General features: G+C 40.6%; 1 protein-coding gene across 1 annotated transcript; it reads left to right on the forward strand.

Annotated features, from left to right (window-relative positions):
• The first annotated feature begins 6170 nt into the window (after nt 1–6170).
• LOC136694119 (zinc finger protein ZFP2-like) lies at nt 6171–14216 on the forward strand. Its single transcript, XM_066667504.1, has 2 exons — nt 6171–6670; nt 11562–14216. The coding sequence occupies exon 2, from the start codon at nt 11668–11670 to the stop codon at nt 12772–12774; it is 1107 nt and encodes a 368-aa protein (XP_066523601.1). The 5' UTR covers nt 6171–6670; nt 11562–11667; the 3' UTR covers nt 12775–14216.
• Nucleotides 14217–24068: the final 9852 nt, after the last annotated feature.

Here is a 24068-nt window from a genome sequence, read left to right on the forward strand (position 1 = left end):
CACCTGACAGTTTGCCTATTTATCGATGTGTCCCCCATAGTGCTTCCTGTCTTGAGTAAAGCTTCACATGCATCTCCAACAACCCTCTCAGAGCATCTCCCAGCCACGCCATATCAAGCCGGGTCACTGCTACAGCAGGCACCTATGGGAAGTGTCGCTTTGTCGGCTCTGAAAATTTTCAGTAAATGTGCTGCTGTAGGTGTGCCTTTTTCTCTTCCAGTTTGCTGCTCTCTCATAGCACCGTCATCTCCACAGTGCCTTGTCTTTATCACTGTATCAAGACACTCCTCTTGCACTGCTGCTACTGCTCTGTGTCTCCAACCTCCCGCTGTTCATGGGCGTCTCTCTCCCCACTTCCTCAAGCACTGCATAAAGGTGCCTCTGGATTGGTAATGGGGGGATCCCACTTCTGACACCAACGTGAAGGAGGTGGAGTAATGACACTAAGCCTGTGTTTTTCAAGTAGTCTTTGTTAAAACCTTACAAGGACACAGGGAAGGAGGAGAAGGAACAAGCAGCAGTTGGGCCGTGGTGTGTAGAGATTCAGGGGCACTACACACAGACAGAAATCTTTCTCCATCAAGGTACAGCAATGGTGTTTAATTGTGTTCCCTAAAGGTACATTATATTCTCTTCTTCAAAAGGAGACGGGGATATTTGTAATCTTTCATTATAGAACTGTGGCAAATAAAAGAGCATAATATAAAAGTCCTGGAGATGAAATTGTTCAAATGAAATCAGTTGTGGTGGTAACAGAGTGAACAGAGAAACCCAGAGTGTGAGTTTGTGTTTTACTTTAATCTTGTGTGTGTTTAACAGACTGGAGACGTGATGGAGGATCAGATCCAATCAGAAATGAACCTCTGGGATTTACTCCAGTTCCTACAGGTGAGTTAGTTTTGTAGATCTGGAGATCTGAACCACACCTTTTCAGCTTCTACCAACACGTACCACAGTAACACACCAGAGGGAGTGTTATACTGTGAGAGACGAGTACTGTCACTCATAGAGTAACTCTCAGACAATCACATTACAGAGAAATAACATGTAATACACTACACAGTGACTTTATTCTCAGATATTTTACTCTGTTCATTCTTTTATTTTTCAGACGATGGATTCAAGAACAGTGTCATTTACAGAGTAATTAACAGAGTCATTAAAGAAATCAGCAATAGAAAGGGTAATGGAGTCAGAGGCGAGAACAGAGTCAGGAACGGAAACGAAAACAGAGTCAGTAACAGAGACAGTAACCCCACTGTAAACGGTCCTGAGGGAGTCCAGCTGCTGCCCCCTGGTGAAGGGAAAGTGTGTGTCCTACATTTGAGAAAAGGTCAGTGACACTCAGACGTGCAGTTTGTGGGTTTGTTTGTTCCAGTGGTGGTTTAATCAGGAAGAAAACTCCCATCTCTAAGACACCCTTCTATCAGGACAATGCTGTAACATTGGGAACAGCCTTTAGGGAGCAGTGAGGCCCTGGACAAGTTTATGACCAACTTCAGAAACCTTTAGACCCAGAGTTCTGTGTTTTTACCCAATTCCTGCTGTTCCTCATTGATCTGGAAATCAGTGTGTGTTTGTTCTGCTGTTTTCCAGGTGATGGAGACGTTAAAGGAGCAGGAGGTGACACTGATGAGGGCTCTGACTCCTGACCTACCCTCTGATGAAGACTGTTACTCTAAATGTGTCTGTACTGCATTATACGGGTGGTCCTTATAGCTTCCTTTACACCAGGGGTCTGTCACCCAGTTACACTCAAGTCAGTTCATGGTTATGAATGTGTGTGTGTGTGTGAACAAATTACACACTGGTTTTCCACTTCTCTGGAATGAAGTAATAATTAGTATTTTACAAGTGTGAGCACTGGAGTATTAGTGCTGTACTGAAATTGAGAGCTGTGATTGGCTCTGGAGTATTAGTGCTGTAGTGAAAGTGAGCGCTGTGATTGGCTCTGGTGTATTAGTGCTGTAGTGAAAGTGAGAGCTGTGATTGGCTCTGGAGTATTAGTGCTGTAGTGAAAGTGAGAGCTGTGATTGGCTCTGGAGTATTAGTGCTGTAGGAAAAGTGAGCGCTGTGATTGGCTCTGGTGTATTAGTGCTGTAGTGAAAGTGAGAGCTGTGATTGGCTCTGGTGTATTAGGGCTTGACTGAAAGTGAGAGCTGTGATTGGCTCTGGAGTATTAGAGCTGTACTGAAAGTGAGAGCTGTGATTGGCTCTGGAGTATTAGGGCTGTACTGAATGTGAGAGCTGTGATTGGCTCTGGAGTAAGTTGACTCACTGTGAAACTTATGCTGTTCTCTGAAGGCCAATCAAACACGAATTTAACTTTAAACAGAAGGCAACGGTTGGGGGTTAGGTGTCTTGTTCAGAGTCTCCTCAGTCGTGGATGTTGAAGGAGGAGACAGTGCTGTTCTTAACTCCCCCAGCCCCCACATTTCCTCTGGTTCAGGGATCAAACAGCTGCTGTTTCAGTCCTGATTCTGATTCTCTGACCCTCAGACCACAGCTGTCTTTTCTTTCACTGTCCAGACTACAGACGGTGTGTAGCATGTCGTATGGTTTCACTCCACTACGGTCTTTCCTTTATGTTTTTATGACTGTCTGGGCTCTTCTCTCCTGTTTTTCTGAATGTGTTCTGTTTGTATTTGTTTGTACACTTCACACTGTTGCTGTGGTGGTGTGTTCTCTGAAAGAAAATCTTTGTCATGTTTCAGCCTTTATCCCTATATTTATGTTTTCATTTATTTATTCTGCACGTGTACTTTACGTCCTGCTGCCTGACTCTCGGACTGAACTGTTCATCAGTGTTTGACTGGTTTTGTTGAGAGAGCAGCTCCATGGGCTCTTCCACAGCTCCATAGGATCAGCCCAGAGTTGAGGACTGTCCAATAGAAATGTATAATATGTACAACCACATACGTCTGAGAGAGGAACAGCAGCCGTATTACAGACCTCACACACTCTTCACCAGCACAGGATTATAATTACAGCACCCTCCATAATTATTGGCACCCCTGGTTAAGGAGTGTTCTTTGGCTTCTAATAAATTCTTTTTTTAAACAATAATATAGGACAACAATTCAAAAAAGAGAAAAGTCCAAGCTTTAATTCAAGTGTCTTTATTTGGTGGAGGAAAAAAATAATCACACATTAAGAAATAAATGTTTTGAATGAAATAATGTGTGCCACAATTATTATATTAATATAATTATTAATATATTATAATATATTAACGCCCCCTGGTGTTAGTACTTTGTACAACCTCCTTTTGCCAACAAGACAGCACTTAATCTTCTATAACTCTTCAGAAGATGGGAGAATACAGAAAGAGGGATCTTCGACCATTCCTCTTTGCCCAACCTCTCTAAACTGTCCAGAGTCTTGGGTCTTCTCCTACGCTCTCTCCTCTTCAGCTCACTCCACAGGTTTTCTACTGGGTTGAGGACTGTGGGCTGAGATGGCCATGAGAGGAGCTTGATTTTGTGCCTTGTGAACCATTTTTGAGTAGATTTGGCCCCATGTTTAGGGTCATTATCTTACTGAAAGACCCAGTGAAGACCCATCTTCAGCTTTCGGGCAGAGGCCACTGGATTCTGATTCAAAATGTCCTGATATTTCAAAGAGTTAATGATCCCATGTGTCCTTTCAAGATTCCCAGGTCCTTTGGAGGAGAAACAGGCCCACAGCATCACTGATCCACCCCCAAACTTAACAGTGGGCATGAGGTGTTTTTCTGTGTACTCATCCTTGCTGTTACACCAGACACACTTAGAGTGTTTGTTGCCAAAAAGCTCTATCTTGGTCTCATCTGATCAAATCACACGGTCCCAGTTAATATCTGAGTACCGTTCGGCAAACTCCACCCGTTTATGCTTTTGAGTATAACTCAGAAAAGGCTTTCTCTGTGCACGCCCCCCAAACAGCTTGTTGGCATGTAGATAGCGCCTGATGGTTGTTTGGGAGACCTCGTAACCCCAAGATGCTACCATTTGATTCAATTCTCTAACAGTGAACTTTGGAGAACCTCAACTTCTCTTACCATCCTACTCACTGTGTGTGATGACAAGATACACTTGCGTCCTCTACCAGGCTTGTTTGATGTGTGTTGACCTTCATAAATCAGGCAATGGCTACAAAGAAATAGCCATTGCATGATTTGTGAAGGTCAACACACATCATCCTTACTTGAATAGTGTAAGTGTATTAAGTAATAGTGTGTTCTCTTGTCTTTCCCGTGTTTAAGAGTGACTAAGAGAAATAGGCCTCTGTGTAACACCATATTTATACCCCAGGGAAACAGGAAGTGATGAATTATTAATTAAAGGTTCCTAGATACTTTGATCCACGTTATACACTACAGTAGAAATGACATAAATGGGTCAAATACATTTATTACTAAGAAATTGTTAAGGCTGCCAGTAATTATGGAACGGGTCATTTTATGTCAGAAGCTTTTTACTTTTTTTTACTTGAGTTGAAGGTTGCTTTTTTCAAATTTTTTTCAGAGTGAGATTATGCTTCTGCAATTAAAAATGTATTTATTTTAAGGCTTTTAATACATTTTAACTAGGCGTGCCAATAATTATGGAGGGTGCTGTATTTGGCTGTAATCTTTCATTAGGGCGGCACGGTGGCTTGGTGGTTAGCACGTTCGCCTCCCAGCGCTGGGATCTTGGGTTCAAGTCCCATCTGGGTGGAGTTTCCATGTTCTCCTCGTGTCTGCATGGGTTTCCTCCGGGGGCTCCGGTTTCCTCCCACAGTCCAAAAACATGGAGGGTAGGTGAATTGGCTTCTGTAATAACTGTCCTGCTGAATGAGTGTGTATGTGAATGAATGTGTGTGCGCCCAGATATGGATTGGCACTCTGTCCTGGGTGAAATCCTAGTGCCCGACGCAGTCCTCCAGGTGGACGGTCGTTCCTGGTCGAGAGTACGCTGTGTGCGTTTGGCTGCCTCTTCTCGCCAGTGTGTGGATTGTAAAGTGTCCATGGGTATCTAGAAAGGTGCTATATAAGTGTAACGATAGATAGATAGATTAAAGAAATGTCATAATGAAACAAGGTGTATGAAATCAACACAATTTTAAAATCTACAATTATAATACAATAAGGTACATATGTTCCCTAGTTAAAGGTACAAATATGTTCCCTTGAGGGTACCACCACAGTGACAACATTTCTGACAGTGTATAGGAGGTTGTTTTGATGTGGGCTGCCCAGATATTTAACCCATACTGGTCCCACTACTGAGGATGTACATTAGGACATAGCTGCTCCTTGTCTTGGAGAGGGAACAGGACACTGCTGGACTACAGGACATAGGGTGGGTCTGGGTCGGTGGAAGGTGATGGAAGGGGTTTAAGTCATATTAGATCTCTCTCTACTACACACAGGGTGGACTTGGACTGTCTGGAGCCTCAGTCAAAAGCCCTATCCAAAAAGGATTAAATTTCTATGAGGACTTGGGGTAATTCTCTCTTTTTTAGCAGAGGTCCTCTGTAGTTTTACTGCCATCCTAATCAACCATGTATGTGTTTTTTCACCAATGTCCTTAAAGAAAATTTCAGGCTGAATTACTTACGGTTTTTCACTGAACTCTGTGGTCGTCTAATATTTACCCCTATCCTGATGTAAATCTCTGTTTAAACAGACATTGGATTAAACAGGAGTTTGAGCACTGCTGTGTGCCATATTTATCCTCCGAGTGTGTTTCCATAGATACTTGAAAATAGTTTCTGAGCAGCAAATGGAAGAGTTACTGCAGCAGTCACAATGGTTAAGGTATTAAGCGTTCTCCAGATTTCACCTGGGAAAGTGTTAAGGAAAAGTTATTCACTGAGAAAAGGGAGATCACACAGCATTACTTTTACACATTTTTTACATTACTTTTCAGATATGCACCTTTTCATCAACTTTTCTCTTTTAGCTCATGGCCATGTGACAATGTGATATCATTTGGTAAGTAGTTTTATCAGAGAGGAGGGGTGTAACCTTTTTATTACAGACGTTCACCTGAAAACGGATCCAGGCCGAATGGGACTACATAAAATGTAGTCATTTAACACGTTACCTTTTCACTCAGGCTTCTTCCTCATTCACGACCCAAAGTGGAGCCACTGGGGAAGTTACTGCTCTCATATTCACTCAGCCAAGATAATGTTCCCCTGTTCCAATCCCTAAGTTCCAACCCCCAGAATTTTATTTAGTATCGGATCGGAAAGGAAATGCTATCGAACGTCGCTAGTTCGTTATATTCACGTAAAATGACAATAAAAACTCGTATCTATTGCCTCTGTGTGCTCTCCAGTGGAAAAGCTTCTATTGGACTGCGGATACTGTTTCTGTGGGGGCTGTCCAATCAGAGACCAGCTGTTCTTAAACTCCAGCCAATCGTATCTCAGGGGGCGGGTGTTTGTAGGCTGTGTGTGAGGGAGGAGCAGAGGTCCCAGCATCGTCCAATCAGAATCACGGTCATTTTGAACAGAGAAAGAAAGGCTTCATTCATTGCACTGTGGACGCGTCACTCAAACACCAGCTGACTTCTGACTGGACAGACGCATTGGCCGGACTCGTAACTTCAGCTCGGCTCAAGTGTTCGTCCTCGCCGCTCTGCGATCAGACCTTCATGAGAGCTGCGTGTTGGAGAGAAATCAGGACCTGTTTTTACTGAAGGTAAATGTTTTTATTGTGTACAGCTTTCACACACCGTTTATACCGTGTTTTTACTGAGAATAAAGATCAGAAAGAGACTTACACACCGTTTATACCGTGTTTTTACTGAAGATAACGATTAGAGAGACCTTTACACGCCGTTTATACCGTGTTTTTACTGAGAATAAAGACCAGAGAGACTTTTACACACCGTTTATACCGTGTTTTACTGAAGATAAAGACCAGAGAGAGACTTTTACACACCTCACTCGGGCCGAATCACGAACGCCGGAACAAATAACACTCCACACGGTGTTGTGCCGAATTCAGCGCCCCCGCCGCGAGATGCATCCCCTCATCCCTTTAGTCCTAACGGAGGTTCATCGGCGTTTTATGACAAAACGGGCAAAATATCACGTTCATTTCCGTCAAAATAAAAATAAATCGCCTTTTCCCCAGTAGAAACACTCTAGATGTTGAGATGTAAAAGAGAAAAGGTCTCTTGTAAATAATAAAATGATATAATCTACAGGCACCGCTGCTTTTTCTGAAGTCAGCTTCGACTTGTTCTAAAACAAACGTGTACGTTCATTTTCTGACCACAATGAAACTCCTACACGTCCTGTCGCAGTTTTTATGGAATATTTAAACACTGGAAATAAATAGGAATATAGGACAAAAGCAGCGAAGTGTAAATAAAATTACCACTTCATTACTGAACTTGCTAAATGTTATATCCATGAAAATGTGCACATGCTGCCACTGCCTGAACATAACTGCAATATTAACAGTTGAATTAGAAAGAAATGTACTCAATGACTACATTACTGTTATAACCATGAAACTTATACAGGTATTTTACATTGATCCTATAGGTGTACTGACAAAAACAAACCTTATTTGTGTGTACAGAAAGAGAGTTACAGGGGGATGCTCTTTAAGGAGGTCCATCTGCCAGAAAAGGCACCCCCTCTTAATTCTGGCTACATTACTGTTATAACCATGAAACTTATACAGGTGTTTTATATTGATCCTATAGGTGTACTGACAAAAACAAACCTTATTTGTGTGTCAGCATTGTGTCGGTCGTGGTGTACGGCCGTGGAGCGGGCCGAGAGTTCTGGCAGAGTGTTGTGGCTGAGGTGCGGCTCGAATGACTCGGCCCTAGTCTAGGGAATGCCGTTGGTCACATTAACACGTTATTAAAAATTTGCACATTTGAGTTGTTACACTCATAATTAAAAAAATTTGTTCTATTGTTATTACTGTACGTGTGAAATGTGTCGTGCTTTAAGTGTGGAGTTATAAAGTCTGGTAGCCACTGGTAGGAATGACCTCCTGTGGCGCTCTGTAGTGCATTTTGTCTGAATGAGTCTTGCACTGAACGTGCTCCTGTGTCTCATTACCATGTGATAAAGAGGGTGGGAGCCATTATCCATGATAGCCTGCAGTTTAGACAGCACCCTCCTCTCAGACACTGCCGTCAGCGAGTCCAGCTCTACACCCACAACCTCACTGGCTCTACGGATCAATTTATTAAGTCTGTTGGCATCTGCCACCCTCAACCCGCTGCCCCAACATGCAACAGCATAAAGGATGGCACTGGCCACAAATGACTCATAAAAAATCCTCAGCATAGTTCTGCAGATGTTGAAGGACCTCAGACGCCTCAGAAAATAGAGACGACTTTGGCCCTTCTTGTAAAGGGCGTCAGTGTTCTTAGCCCAGTCCAGTTTATTGTCAATTATGCATATTAGTATGTTATTAAAAGAATGTACATAATTTGTCAATGTGAATGAATTGCGCCTTAGTATGTGTCACACTGTGAGAGAATAGTGATGCTTGTTTGATACAAAATTATGAAAAATTTGAGCATTTTATGAAGTTATACAATAATAATAACAATACAGTGTCAATAAAAACCCATAATGAAATGAACTTTCCAGATCCTCCTCTTTCTGTAAACATGCATAATGTATTTAAAGATACATTAATTTACTCGTGTTTTATTGAACTACTTGTGTGTACGGTTGTGTGATAAAACCAATCCTTGGTTATTTGTGTGTGCATTTTTCTTGTACCGAATTATTCCTTCTAGCTCAGATTCAATTTCGGAGCCAAGAACCTATGAGCATAATTCATTAATAATAAAACAATTCTAGCTAATTCTGGTATATAATATGTAAAGTCATCTAACGTGATGACCTACTTGTCCAGGCTAAAATTGGACAGGTAAAGACACTATGTATTATTTAAATGGATCCCAAACATGAAGCTTAGCAAAATGAATTAAATAATTAATTATTATACAAATAATAATTAATCATCATTGACTTCGCTTATGCCATTGCAACGTGGAGCATAACTATTTCCATTACAGTTCCATCAACAGTTTACAAGCTTCTGCTGTGTTGTCACAATTTGTTGAGGGCCGTGAGGTATTGACAGTGATGGAAATATCAGCCGTATCCTCATCTCTGGCAGCCTGGACAACAAAGATCTTCAGGATGTGCAGTGTAGTGAATGAATGCTCAAGTGTAGTCACCTCAGTTGTACTCCTTGTTGAATTCTATAATTAAACAGATAGAGATTTCGTACATGTTCTGTTCTCTTCAATATATTTTCTTTAATCTTAATTGAAAAACTGTAAACTGCAGATTCATTAACTACAGAGCTTCAAATGTAAAAGATTATCAGGTTAAAGTACAAACGATTATACAAACGATTCTGCTACAACTGATGCTAAAGATCTCATCTAAATAAATTAAATTAACCTCCTATCTGAATTTCTCCCTGCCCACCTGCATTTCTCGCTGCCCCACTATACTTTACACAATTACATAAAGAAAATGAATTAGCTCTTGTTCATAGTTTATTTTGAACATTTTAACTTACTTGACAGCTTCAAAAATAAATTACTTCACATGCTTTTGTTTCTATTTTCTCTCAATAAATAGGCTTCTGTTTTCAATATAACCTCCTTCAACCCATTAATCACCAGCCCAAAATCAGTGCTACTCCCTAACAAAGGATTATTGTATGTGGAATTGTATTTAAACTACTTATTACTTTGTTGTCTTGTGTTTAGGCAGGTTTATTTATTTTGTTTCTGTTACTGAGGGAAACGGTTCTGTGACATAAAAACCCCACAAAAATGCTCACATCTTCTTGTAAAATACACCATCAGACGACATAATTACTCAAGTTAAAATACTCTTAAAAGCAATTGTCATGTCATTTAAATGTGTTCTATGTCAGAGGGGAAAAAACGAGCTAGCTAAATTAAACAGGTTAGCTAAAATTTGTCATTTGAAAAAGCAGTTCAATATTACGTATGTAGAATAACGTACATAACATTAACGATGTTAACTACATTTGGGTAATGCCAAAATGCTTATGTATCAAAAAATATAAGGTTGAATTGAAATACTTACGAAGCTGTTACCTGAGGCCGGTGAGGGCTGCTCAATGTGACAGGAAGGAGCGCGGATATTCGTCGTCGTCTTCAGTGTTCTTAGAGCGGTTCGCTTCTGCCACCTTCCGTTTTCTTATTCAAGAGTTTGTTGATTTTTGAAGCTGTCCAGTCATCTTCAAATACTTAAATAACAATCTCCTCCCTTCAGCACAACACTGTTTCCATATTAACCCTATATATCATTCGGTTCTATTCCTGAGAATGATGTGGGACAATATATCAACCTTTTTAGAACTTTGAATATTTAAAATGCAAAAGTAGTTTCTTTTTTAACATTGATAATTTTAACCAGTATTAGGAACTAGTACGGTAACTGTACACATTTAGACCATGTGCTATTTTATCCCACTTTCAGATCTGAGGTCAAAATAAATAAAAACAGATTCATTTTTTATGGTACTCTTTTTATTTTTATTTTTAATTTTTTTTACACCCAATTCAGTAATTGCCTATTTCAAACTGGTATTTTGGGACATCCCCGATATTTCCTATTTCCAGCCAAACATTTGGTAAACTTTGTGGAAATGTACTTAATGTTCTTTTTGGGACCTTAATAACCACTTGCATTAAGGGTAACACAGTGGTACAGCAGGTAGTCTCACAGTCACACAGCACTGGGGACCTGTCCTGCTCCAGGTGATTTAGGAGGTTGGTGTGTTCACCATGTGTCCATGTGGGTTTCCTCCCACGGTCCAGTGTGTATGTGAGTGAATGTGTGTTTGTTGCCCCGTGAAGGACTGGCGCCCCCTCCAGGGTGTGTTCCTGCCTTGTGCCCAATGATTTAGAGCCAATGATGTAATTTTTTTTTGTTTGTTTGTTTGTTTTTGTTCTTTTTATTCATTTAACATTGGTCTGCAAATAAGTTGTTTTGGATAGTGGAATATATTTTTTAAAAATCTGCTTTGTATTAAGGTGGGTCGAAATGGTACAACGTTACAAGAAAGCCGGCACCCCAAGCTAAAGTTTAATGAGAATAACTTCATATTTCTGTATGTGAAATAACTAATAAATTATGTAGCATAATACACATTTTATTTAAGACCCCTGCATGATTTTGTAGATATGTCTTTTATTTCCACCCTTCCACACTGAGGAAGCATTTAAGCCCAGTACAGCCATTTTAGCCTAACTCTATTTCAGTGAGGAGTTCCTCTAATTATGAATTTGGATTCATAATTTCACTGTTCTCTGAGAGTTTCAAACAACTACATTGTTGAGAACCATTGTTAGCATCAGCTAATCTACACCATTTTTTTCCAAAGAGAAAAAGTGATCACAAAAAGGGAAAAAAAGTCAAATGAGACTCCACAAACTAAAATGAAATCATTAAACTAAAATAACTGCATAAATACAGACACGCAACCCCAAATCAGACCAATAGTGAACCAGGTGACAGTGAATTTGTCAATGTTATCTTTATTTCTTTTTTTCTTCCAGAAAAGAACATCTCTTTGGATATTTTCTCTGGCTCCTGTTGTCCAAGACAGTTCTGCGGTTTTTCCACAGGTGCATCAAGAAACATTTCCAAGTGGAATATTACACAATGTTGAGATCAGGAGGCATTAAATGTGAAGATATGGAGGGCAGAAGCTCCAGTTCTCAGGAAACATCCTTGACTACTCCTCACCCTCGCACATCTGGCAAAAAAACTTATGAATGTGCGGAGTGTGGGAAGAGTTTTACTCAAAAGGGTCGACTAAGACACCAGCGCATCCACACAGGAGAGAAACCGTATTACTGTTCAGAGTGTGGGAGGAGTTTTACTGTACAGGGTAGTCTCAAGATACACCAGCGCATTCACACAGGAGAGAAACCGTATCACTGTTTAGAGTGTGGGAAGAGTTTTGCTGTACAGGGTAGTCTCAAGATACACCAGCGCACTCACACAGGAGAGAAACCGTATCACTGTTTAGAGTGTGGGAAGAGTTTTACTGTACTGGGTAGTCTCAAGATACACCGGCGCATTCACACAGGAGAGAAACCGTATCACTGTTCAGAGTGTGGGATGAGTTTTACTGTACCGGATCATCTCAAAATACACCAGCACGTTCACACAGGAGAGAAACCGTATCACTGTTCAGAGTGTTGGAAGAGTTTTAGTCGACGGAGTAGTCTCAAAGTGCACACACTCAATCACACAGGAGAGAAACTGTATCACTGTTCAGAGTGTTGGAAGAGTTTTAGTCAACAGAGTAGTCTCAAAGTGCACACACTCAATCACACAGGAGAGAAACTCTATCATTGTTCAGAGTGTGGAAAGAGTTTTACTCATCAGTGTAATCTCAAAGCGCACAAACTCATTCACACAGGAGAGAAACCGTATCACTGTTCAGAGTGTGGGAAGAGTTTTACTCAACAGCGTTATCTCAAAGCACACAAACTCATTCATACAGGAGAGAAACTGTATCACTGTTCAGAGTGTGGGAAGAGTTTTACTCAACAGGGTAATCTCAAAGCACACAAACTCATTCACACCGGAAGGAAACCGTATCACTGTTCAGAGTGTGGGAAGAGTTTTACTCAACAGGGTAGTCTCAAAATACACCAGCGCATTCACACAGGAGAGAAACCGTATCACTGTTCAGAGTGTGGGAAGAGTTTTACTCATCAGAGTTCTTTCCGGAAACATCTGTGTTCACAGAATCAGTAACACTGAGTGAGGAATTACCTTCAGATATTTGGATTTAAATACTGTATTGGGGTCCATTCCATGTAAAAATGTGTTTGGAGTAACAGTTGAAGTGGAAGAAGGATGACATATGCTGATTGCATTATGGATTATTTAAGTTATTTGATTGAGTGAGGATCTGAAACTCTCCCTCTGTCCTCCAAATTCCCTCGTCACCAGCCTTTGGAGGATGCAGAGTTAAAACAAGGGTTTGGATATTTCCAACAGACTGATCTCACTCACACTTGACAGTACAGACCCACAGCATAATTTAATTATATAATACGACTCTTGGTGAATCAAGCATGGACCAACAGTGCTCAGAAGTGGACAATACTTCACTACCTCAAACCAGAGAACTGTTCTTAATTTACTTTAAATGCCTGTAATCAGTAATTGCTTCCTCAATTTAAATGTGTATGTATATAATCTCTACTAATCTATAATACTATTTGTATACATGTACTAATGCAACCAAGTTATTCATCAAGGGGAGAAAAGTTACCAAAATTTCATAAGGGTGTAGCTACAAATGGCCCATAAGAACCAAACGCGCAATCTTCAAAAATGTCTCTCTAAAGCTCTTTCTCTCCAAGTCTAATCTAAAACAATATTAATAAGAATGACATTAGAGAAAAGGTGAAGTTAGAGAGTAAAAGAGCCTGGGAAAAGCTATAGCTAGAAAGAAATACCCAGGGAATTTGAGGGGACACTCTGACCAACTTCGAGATTTAAGTTAGAAAATGTAACCACTTCAAGCTACATATCATTAAGATGAAGCCTTTTAAGAAGAATAACATAGTTAAAACTAGTTGCAACTTATCACATTTGTTGTTTTTGTTTTTCTTCATTCCCCATTTTCACCAAGGCTGATTAAAGCATGTGAAACGTATTTCTCAACCAGAATAATCATGTCTGAGATTAGTCAGTAGAAAAGATAGGGATCAACAGGCTCCAGGCATTAATTCTGAAACTGGTTAACGAGGTTAACTACCTGCCAGCACCAGTCTAACCTCCCAGCGAGAACAGCAACATCGTCTGCTCACCCCTATCTGGTAAACAACTGAACGGAACCGTGGACACAACCGCCTAGACCTCCCAGTGAGGGCTGGCCTTCAACAACACCATGGACGAGACCGCTTGAGTCTCACAGGGAGTTCCTGATCTGGATCATCTTCACATAAGGAGTCCCAGGGTGTACTTTGACTGAGTGAGACAGCGTCAAAGTAAGCCTCGGACCCATTTTCAGAGTCAATGCCATTTGTCCCCTTGGTAAAATATCCACTTTAGTTATTAGTTAACCCACCTTCGATTTAGATTATATTTAGCCAAATATACCATACCTCACGGTCGTAATATTTTAATAAGAGGAGTTTCACGTGTTTTAACCTAGTCTTGAGGTTTTAATTATTGTACTATAATGATAAGTGATCCTTGTTTATTCCAATAAATCATTTTTTATGATTTGAAGTGATGGTGTCTGTGTGTAGAGTTTATTAATAAAAAATCTGAGAAACTCACATTCCAGCAGGGAACGGTAAAACAGTCTCATCAGAGTATAATCCAATATAAGGTTAATAATAAAAATGTATAATTTTTCATAAGTCAAATATAATTCCCACATTACACAGTGTAGTTATGGACTGCAAACACTGACAGTATAATAAGGAAGACTGAAGCCTTGAGAGACCATGTAAAAGTCCTCAGATCTCCAGAGGACATTAGGTTTTTTAAATTTTTCCCCTCCCATCAGTGCCATATACAGCAGCTCCTATTCTCGCTTTTATTTCTCTCATAAATATGTACATGGGTTCAGTGTGGAGTTGAAAACTGTCATGTTGTCACCATCAGACGTAGTGAGAAAACAGCCGACCCACTCTGAGGAGGTTCTGCAGCGGCTTTGGGATGCTCTGGAGCGCAGCTGGGACTCGGTGCTACAGTTGTGTTCAAAATAGTAGCAGTCCAGTTTGACTAACCAGATAATCACTGTTTTTGGTATAAATCATATTACCACATGACAAACAATGTAACAGTTGGTGCAGTAGATTCTTGGAAAACCACCAGACTCAGCATTCATGATATGCATGCTCTTGAGTCTGTGTATGTGCATAATTAATTGAAAGGGGTGTGTTCAAAATAATAGCAGCGTGGAGTTCAGTTTGTGAGGTCAATCATTCTGTGAGGAAACAGGTGTCCCTTATTTAAGGGTGAAGCCAGCACATGCTCTACAAGCATTTCTCCTTGAAAGCCCGAGAAAAATGGGCCAATCGAGACATTGTTCAGAAAAACAGCGAGCTTTGATTAAAAGTTGATTGGAGAGGGTAAAACTTATAAAGAAGTGCAGACAATAATAGGCTGTTCAGCCAAAATGATCTCCAATGCTTTAAAATGGAGAGGAAAACTAGAGAGACGTGGAAGAAAAGGGAAGACTACCATTCAAATGGATCGAAGAATAGCCTGAATGGCAAAGGCTCAGCAATGAACAGCTCCAGGTTGATCGAAGACAGTCTCAAGTTACCTGTGAGTACTGTTACAGTTAGAAGACACCTGTGTGAAACTAATCTATTAGCAAGAAGTCCCTGCAAAGTCCCACTGTTAAAAAAAAAACATGTACTGAAGCGGATACAATGGATACAACTGGAATACCAGTTGACAGGTGCCAGAAGTTGGTTGACACTATGCAAAACAGATGTGAAGCAGTTCTAAAAAACCGTGGTTATGCAACTAAATATTAGGTTAGTGATTCACAGGAATGCTAAATCCTAAAATCCTAAAAGAGAAATGCAGATACTATTTTTTTGAACAGCCCAATGTTACTTTTTTGGTATTTTCTGTAAAGTAGTTTAAAATTATATACATTTCTCTTAATGTTTTGATTTGGAAATGCAGGAAATATGCAGTGTGCCCAATGCATGGAAATAAAAACTACTATTAAGAATGTGTGCTTAACTAATGTTTTTAAACACACTGCTATTAATTTGAACACGACTGTATGTCTCTACCAGTAAGTATTGATCATACACAGGGAGATGTGCATCTTACTTCAGATGCTTTATTAATGTACTGTAAGCAGTACATTGTCGTTACCACGACGTTTTAACTTCGTAGCTAGTCTAACTATAATTCTTGAAAGGATAAGTCAAAAAATATTCTAGTATATAGAAATACATATATTGAAAAATACATTTTGGAAGATTCAGCAGGTTCTTTTATTATCTTAAAGCATTGGAGAGCATCTCAGAAGGCCTTCAAGCACTCACAAAACAGACAAGGAAAACCACAGTTTATATAGGCATCTTTTGGGGTGAAATCATCTCGCCCCTCCTATTTTTAATTAGGTTGCATTCCATAAGCTACCATTATCTCCCAATTAAAATGCTACCCTTATCTCCTAATGATGTGAGTGTTGGTTTTAAAAAAAATACCTTGTATGCTGTACCAGGCAATCACATGCTGTTCACACACCATTCTCCTTTTTTTTCTACAGAGTTCATGCCCGAGTCATAAACTCAAGTATCCCTTTGCATATACCATGACCAATTTAATATTTTTTGCCATAAAACTCATTTGTTTAAAACAATCTCATGTGTCTATATTATTTGTTTATTACAAACACGTTTCTATATTATTTGTTTATTACAGTCACATGTCTATATATTCTTGCCTCTGGGGAAATGTCCCATGCCTGACCTATGAATAAGTGGATCTTTATACTCTTCATATGCTCAATTATTGATCTTTTTCCTAATTTTCCATCATTCCCCCCTTTCACGACCCCTGCATCTTCTTTTGTAAGTGTAATTAAAGGTGCATATATGCATTTATATATTTGTTAGTATATACTGTGTATGATAGCTGGATATATGTGTCTTACTAGATTGAATAATGCAGAGCATTGGACTAAAAATAAACTAACTAAAACAATAACAGCTATAACAACTTTTAGAAAAGGAGACTGTCCTTGGACGAACTTTAAGAGTCAGTAAAAACTGGAGGCTGGCACAGCTTATATACATAGACCATGCTCATCAATCAAGCACAAACCCTCCCTTAGGTAACAAGTCCATAATGCTGAATCGTCAGATCCTCCTTTCTCCCATTATATGGTCATTCCACGTCTGTTTTTTTTTTTCTCTCTCTCCACAACCCTTTTTCCTTGCTCTCTTAATCCTGTCCTATTACAGGTGATCAACAGCAGCCCCTGTATCTGACCAATGAAAGGAGCACTCTCTGGAGTGAAGGTGGGGCTTCTGGTTTAAAGGTGGCCCATGCTGGAAGAAAAGAGAGAGAGAGAGAGCGAGCTAGGGAGAGGAGGCCATGTTGTTTTTGTTTGTGGCTAACTTGCTTGTTTGTGGCTAAGCTACTTGTTTTTGCTTGTGGAGTTAAAGTTCTTATGTAAGCAAATGTGTCTATGTGCTAACCTTCAGTTGTTCACTACCTCAGTGTGGACAGGCTAGTAAAACACCCAACAGTACTGATAGTAAATTGTTGTATACACTAGGTAAGGGGCAAGTGCCACTCATGTATTTTTTCTTAGGGAAGTTAGTAGGATAGGCAGGCAAGTTGTTTTGTTCTTTTCTTTTCTTTGGCACTGTCCATAATCTACCTGAGTGTGTTGGCTATGTGACTTAACTCACCTTTGTGCCTTTTTGTGGACTCTAAATGTAGCTTCACTTGTCAAGTCATTTTGTGCTCTTTCTTTTTCCATATTTGTTTTTCTTTGTATTGTTACCTGTGTCAAATTAAATATAATTAAGATCAGCAGTTGTGTGGGTTGTCTTAACTGTCATCAATAGTACCTGGTTTTCACACATCTCATGTTATGTCCTCTCTTACCCCTGGTCATTAAAAACAAGCATAGAGAGAGGACGGTAACATTTGGGGGCTTGTCCAAGATACAAATTTTGAATCTCTTGCTGATATTGAGATATGTGTGTGAGATCTGTTGTACAGTGCTGACAGTTTGGCAGTTTGGTTTGTATCGAGCAGCAGTAGAAATGGCTTCCTCTGTTTTCAATTTGGAGGATTTTCTTACTAGACCCAGTTGGGATGTATTAATGAGCTGTAGGGAAGAAGATTTATTTACTTTAGCTAGTCATTTTAAAGTCTCGATATCAAGATCTATGCTAAAGGTAGAGGTCCGCAGACTTCTGATGGAGAGGCTGGTGGCGTTGGGTGTGTTAACTGTAAGTGCCTGCTCAGGGAGCAGTTGTAACCGGGATATCAGAGGAGGAGGGGGCTTCTCCCACTGCTGGCCGGCCTGAGGTGAAGGCTCCTGCTACGTTGCCCCGCTATGACCCACTTTCTCCAGTGTCAACTGGCTATTCCCAGTCTATGGAGGAAGGTAGGTTGAAAGTCCGTTTAACTCGACTCCAAATGGAGGCAAGAGACAGGGCGGAGGCACGACAGTTTGAGTTTAACCTGGCTGTTCGTTGGATGGAGTTGGAGTGTGAAAAGGAAATACGTATGCATGAGTTGCAGCTTAAGGCAAAGGAGTTTGCCTTTCCTCCTCCACCGCTGGTTTCCCTGGCCCCCACATCTCACACTGATGCACCCGAGTTGGCACAAACTAGTATCCTGGCACTGGTTGTGAGTCTTAATATGTCCACAGAATCAGCTGTGCACAATGCTACCAGTAATATAATTGATATCAGTAAATACATGTCTGTGGTCCCTCCTTTTAGGGAAAATGAGGTACATACTTATTTTAGTGTTTTTGAGAAACTTGCTACTACATTGCATTGGCCAGAGGAGACATGGGCTGTTTTAGTGCAGTGCAAGTTGGTGGGGAAGGCACAAGAGGTTTCTGCCTTATCACTTATTGATAGCTCACAATACAAGGTTGTAAAGGCTACTATATTGTGAGCATATGAACGTGTCCCAGAGGCATATAGGCAATATTTTAGAGGTCACCGTAAGTCACCTACTCGGACTTATGTATAATTTCAGAGGGGAAAGTCTATCATGTTTGATAAGTGGTGCAGTGCTAGTAAAGCTAATGATTTTGAATCTATCAGAGAACTTGAGGAGTTAAAAACTGTCTTCCTGAGCGTGTCGCTGTATATTTAAATGAGCAAGCGGTTAGTACTGCCTCACAAGCAGCAGTGTGGGCAGATGAGATTGTTCTCACTCATAAGCAGGTTTTTAGGTCAAATGTAGAGCCTGTGTCTGAAGGCAGGTCTAAATTACAGCATAACCGCTCACCTCCACAGTTTTAAGAGAACAAGGAGTGTTAGTATTGTCATCAGCCTGGGCACATTGCAGTGAATTGTTTGGTGCTTAAGAAAAAGCTAGAAAGGCAGACTAATCAATGTGTAATCTCTAATAAGTCACCTTCTAAAGGAGTAGCTCTGGTAGGATCATTGCATTCTGATATGTCCCCAAGAAAGGCCAATCTAGACCCGTCGCACCAGCCTTTTGTGTTGGATGGTTTTGTTCGCTTGTCAGATGCTGATGAATTTATATCTGTTAAAATGTTAAGGGATACTGGAGCAGCGCAGTCTTTAATTTTAGTGGATGTATTACCATTTTCGGATCAGTCATATTGTGGCTCACATGCCATCTGTCAGGGGCTTGAAATATACATTAAAGCACCTTTACATCTCATTCAGTTGAATAGTGAATTGCTCTCAGGTGAATTTAAAGTTGCTGTTTGTGACCAACTACCGGTCAGTGGGATTCATTTTATTCTGGGTAATGATATTGCAGGTGGAAAGGTTTTGCCTATTTTAGAGGTTTTAAATGCCCCTCTTGCTATTGCTGAACCAGAGAGTAAAGAGGAACAGTCAGACGTTTATCCTACTTGTGTACTTACACGAGTCAGATGTCTTGACGACCCGAATTGGTGTAAGGTCGGACATGACATGTCACATGAATAGTTCAAGAAGATCCACAGGATTGTACAGGTTGAAGTGTGGGATATTGTCCTGTGAGTCCAGACATGATCTTGCCCACCATGCTGCGAATAAATGACATAACACAACTTCCCAATATAAAAAAAATAAGAAGAAACAAAAGCAACAACATTCCCAATCTAACCAACACAGCTTTCCATTGGCCTGAAAATAGCCAAGACAACCATCCCTCTTCAGGGATTCCTCCCTTTGTGTTGGCCACATGTTCATCTCTCAAATCCTTTAATTGTGTCATAAATTTAGTGAATCTTCAGCAGTGTTCATAGGGATGTAAGTACAACACTCCAAACAGAACACAAACACCATCATCTGGAGCTTGCATAGTATCAATAGCAAACCTATTTTGTACCACCATTTTAGAAGTTGCATCTAACTGCTGGCCCAAAGAAGCCAGAGCACCAATAGTGACATTCATAAATCTTTGCTGGTTGTACAAAATATAATTAATCCAATGGGCATTCTTATAAGTCTGATGCCATGGAAAAAAGGCTACCCAATTGTCAATACTAGATTAAGACATTACCATGTGTTCAGCTGGTATGTCAGTTGGCACTCCAGAAAACGTTAAAGTAGGTTTTGAAAATACAGTGTCTTTACCTGCGAGCCAAGATGATGATATATCTCGCTTGTTCCGAGCTGTCGGTAGATGCACAGGTAATAGTGCAACCTGACCTGAAAGAGTAACTGGAGCACAACATCCTTTCCAGGTAGGAGCTAAAGATTTAGCTATTTGTTTACCATCATCACAAACCCAAAATATATCTGCCACTGGTATTGTTCCCTCACCCAAGTCTATGTTCAATAACTTTGTGTTACTGTCCAGATCCCAACCTGTACTATTTAGCTTTCTTCTGCATCTGTGAACTATTCCTCTCTTAATTGGGACAAATGTTGACAGAAACAATATGGATATGGCCATCCATCATCCTGCACCATAGGTGGAGGATGAGTGAATGGTCTGTACAATGTTGAACAATCGTGAGCCCGTTCAGGATTGTAGTTAACATCCATGCTCCACAATAAGCAGATTAATGGGCATACTGTAGACTTGTTTACACATTCAGCTAAACCTCCCAATGGAATAATTGTTGGGACCCCCTTTTTAGAGTAACATGCTATGCAAACATTGTCAACATTTGCATGGGCTGTGAATTGCAAATATTTGTACATGTTCTGAGTGGCGTACATTGTAACTACCTCACCTTTATCCTCTTGGCCGTTGTTAGTCTCTGAATCAATAGTTCCCGTTAGCACGTACAATTCTAGGGCTTCCCATTTGTGCATGACTACGCTGTGTGAGTGATTAGGGTGTATACTCACATAGCACATCAGCGAGTCACAATGTGCACTAACAGTGAAAATCCCACGGCCTGAACACTGTGAGTTCCAGTTGAATGGAACTTGCCCTTTATGTCTGTAATTGTATCATTAGCTCCTAAATTCTGATACTTCACAAAATAGTCTTGCTCTATCTTGGAGTGATGTAGGTGATGTACCATAATCAGTGCCAAGGCACAACATATCTTATGAGACTGTTGTCTTGGTTTTTTTTGAAGCTGGATTGACACAGTTTGGGATTTAAGTACAATTTGATATACCTGGCTTATGTAGGCATGTCATTGACCTCGTGTACTTCCTAGTTCCTCTCACCATTCATGTCCATTCATTAAGCACATAGTATTCTCCTGGTGAAAGACTTGATATCCCTTAACCTTCATCAATCAGAGTCGTCATCTGCTGGTGGTGTAGCTCTAGTGACGCTCCTAGTTGTTGGTCTTTGTACTCCACTCAGACCTGGCTTGATGATGTCTGGTGCTGCTGTTGTCTGGTCCCTTGCTTCTGCTCCTGTGCCTGTGTTTTGTTGTTGCACAGTGGGTGTAGCTGATGGGAGTGGTCTTAACAGATCTGGAGCTCTGGAACAATGATTAAGGTGAATCCAGACCTTTCGTTCTTTTACCTTTACAGCTGTTGGAGTAGCTAGAATCACTTCAAATTGTCCTTCCCATCTGGGCTCAGTCCAGCCTCTCTTAAACGTTTTTATGTAGACGTAGTCCCCGGGGAGCACTTCCTTCAATCCTTCATAAGCAATAGTCGAGGTCCTCCCTCCAGTGGCTCCTTTTACCTGAGTGAAAATCTCTCTATGGATTTTTGTCAGACATTTGGCATACACTTGTAGTTCCTTTTCCAATTAATCAAGGCTTGGGATCACGTTAACATCTCATGAGGCGTTAGGTGAGTGACTCTGTTAGTTGACATTCTCATGTTCATCAATGCCAAAGGCAGTGAATCTAACCAATTGATTTTCTGTTTACTGTCTGCCATAACCTTTGCAATCTTTGCACGAATTATTCCATTTTGCCTTTCTACTCTGCCTTGTGACTGAGGATGATAAACACACTCAAGTCTGTGTTTGATTCTAAGTGCCTGTGAGATTTTCTGAATCACTTTGTTCACAAAGTGTTGACCATTGTCTGAATTTATTTTATCAGGTATTCCAAATCTAGGTATGAATTCTCTAAGGAGAAATCTAGCTGCTGCATCTGCTGTTTCCCTAGTTGTACCCCGAGCCTCTGTCCATCGACTGAAAATGTCAACGATCACAATTATGTATCTATACTTCCCCACAGGCTTTCCCATGTCCATATAATCCATCATCGAATGCTTAAGTGGTCCATCTAGGACAGGAATATGACCTATTTGTGCAGTCATAAATTTTCTGTAGTTATATTCTACACACACAGCGCTGTTAGTCAAGACATGATCTACTGCTGGAACCAAATAAGGAGACCACCAATCTTGCTTTATCTGCTTTATCGGTTCCTTTCTATGCACATGAGATTGCCCATGCGCCTCTTGTATTAGAATGTTCAGCAGTGTTACTGGAGCTACAAACAGACCATACCAGATGTCATGAATATTTGAGGCCCCCCTTTTCAGCCAGTTGTTTTCTCATATTGGCTTGCTTGTTCCTGCGCCTCTTTCAGGTTAGTCAGATCAGCCACTAACCCTGTATGTTCCCCATCTGCTATACGAAGCCTCCCCATAGTGGGAAATTGTGTCTTGGCTGTTGCTGCATCCTTAGCCTCTTGATCTGCAAAATTATCACCCCTGGTAACAATGGAATCATCAGTTCTGTGTCCTGCACATTTCACTATGGCTAGCTTATCTGGAAGTTGGATTGCAGCCAATAGTTCAGATATGGCTTGCCCATGTGTTATTTGTGAACTATCAGTTAGTACAAACCCTCTCTGTGCCCATGTTGCAGCATGCAGATGACACACTCCTCTTGCATATGCACTGTCTAAATACACTGTGACTTTCTTGCCCATGGCTAGTTGGCATGCTGTAGTCAGTGCTTTAAGTTCAGCCAATTGTGCTGAATAGGGTTGTGGAACACTAGCTCTAAACAGTGTCTCAAAGTGATCAATTTGTTGATTGTACTTGACTACAGCATAGCCAGCCAGGTTGCCCTCTGGTCCCCTAAAGCATGAACCATCTACAAAGAGAATTAAGTCATTTTGCAGTAGTGGTTCTGTTTCCAAATCTAATCTAGGTTTCAATAAGGTTCTAGTTACCACTTCGCAGTCATGTGGTGTTCCCTCATCTGGAGTTGCTACTCTTTCTGCTGGGTTGACTTTTGAACATTGTCTTATGGTTAGCTCTGGTGCCGACAGAATAACATCATATCCAGTTGTCCTAGCATTTGTCAAAACAAAAGATCCTGATGTCAACAGAGTGTGTTTAGCGTGATTTGTGAATAACTCAACTCTGTGTCCCATTGTGATTGCTGTTGCTTTTTCATATGCAAACGCTGCTGCAGCTAACCCTTGGTAGCATGGTGGCATACCTTGTTCTATTTTGTCTAGCAGATTACTAAAATAGGCAATTGGTTGGTTTGCTTGTTGTTTTCCTGTGTCAATACTGCATTTACATATTCATTTTAAACTGCCACGAATAATTGAGAGGTTAATTGAAAGAGTGTGATGAGGTCAGTGAATTGGACCCATCACCAAGACTGGAATATACATTAAGGAATGTATATTAGTATCATTGCTTACCTTGTTTCAGTTCCGGTCCTAGGGGAATGGCAGCGAATTTCCTGTCTCTCTTTGTGCTAGCCGAAGGGCCCACGGTGAGGTATAGAGAGGGGGAGGGAAGAGCTGGATTCAGGAACCTGTGCAAGGGAAAAAGCAAATGAGTAAAACTATTAAAACTATGTACATAGATAAACACTTACCAGTGAAGCTGGAATGAGATGTGCGGGGGATATCTGTTGATGGTCGTATTGAAGGGAATTAATATCTTCCTGGGAGCAACCTTCTTACCCCTTTGCTAGAGTTGGGTTAGTCCAATTAAGAGAGG

The sequence above is a fragment of the Hoplias malabaricus genome, chromosome 4 (genome assembly GCF_029633855.1).
Source record: "Hoplias malabaricus isolate fHopMal1 chromosome 4, fHopMal1.hap1, whole genome shotgun sequence".
In the NCBI taxonomy this organism is placed as follows: domain Eukaryota; kingdom Metazoa; phylum Chordata; class Actinopteri; order Characiformes; family Erythrinidae; genus Hoplias; species Hoplias malabaricus.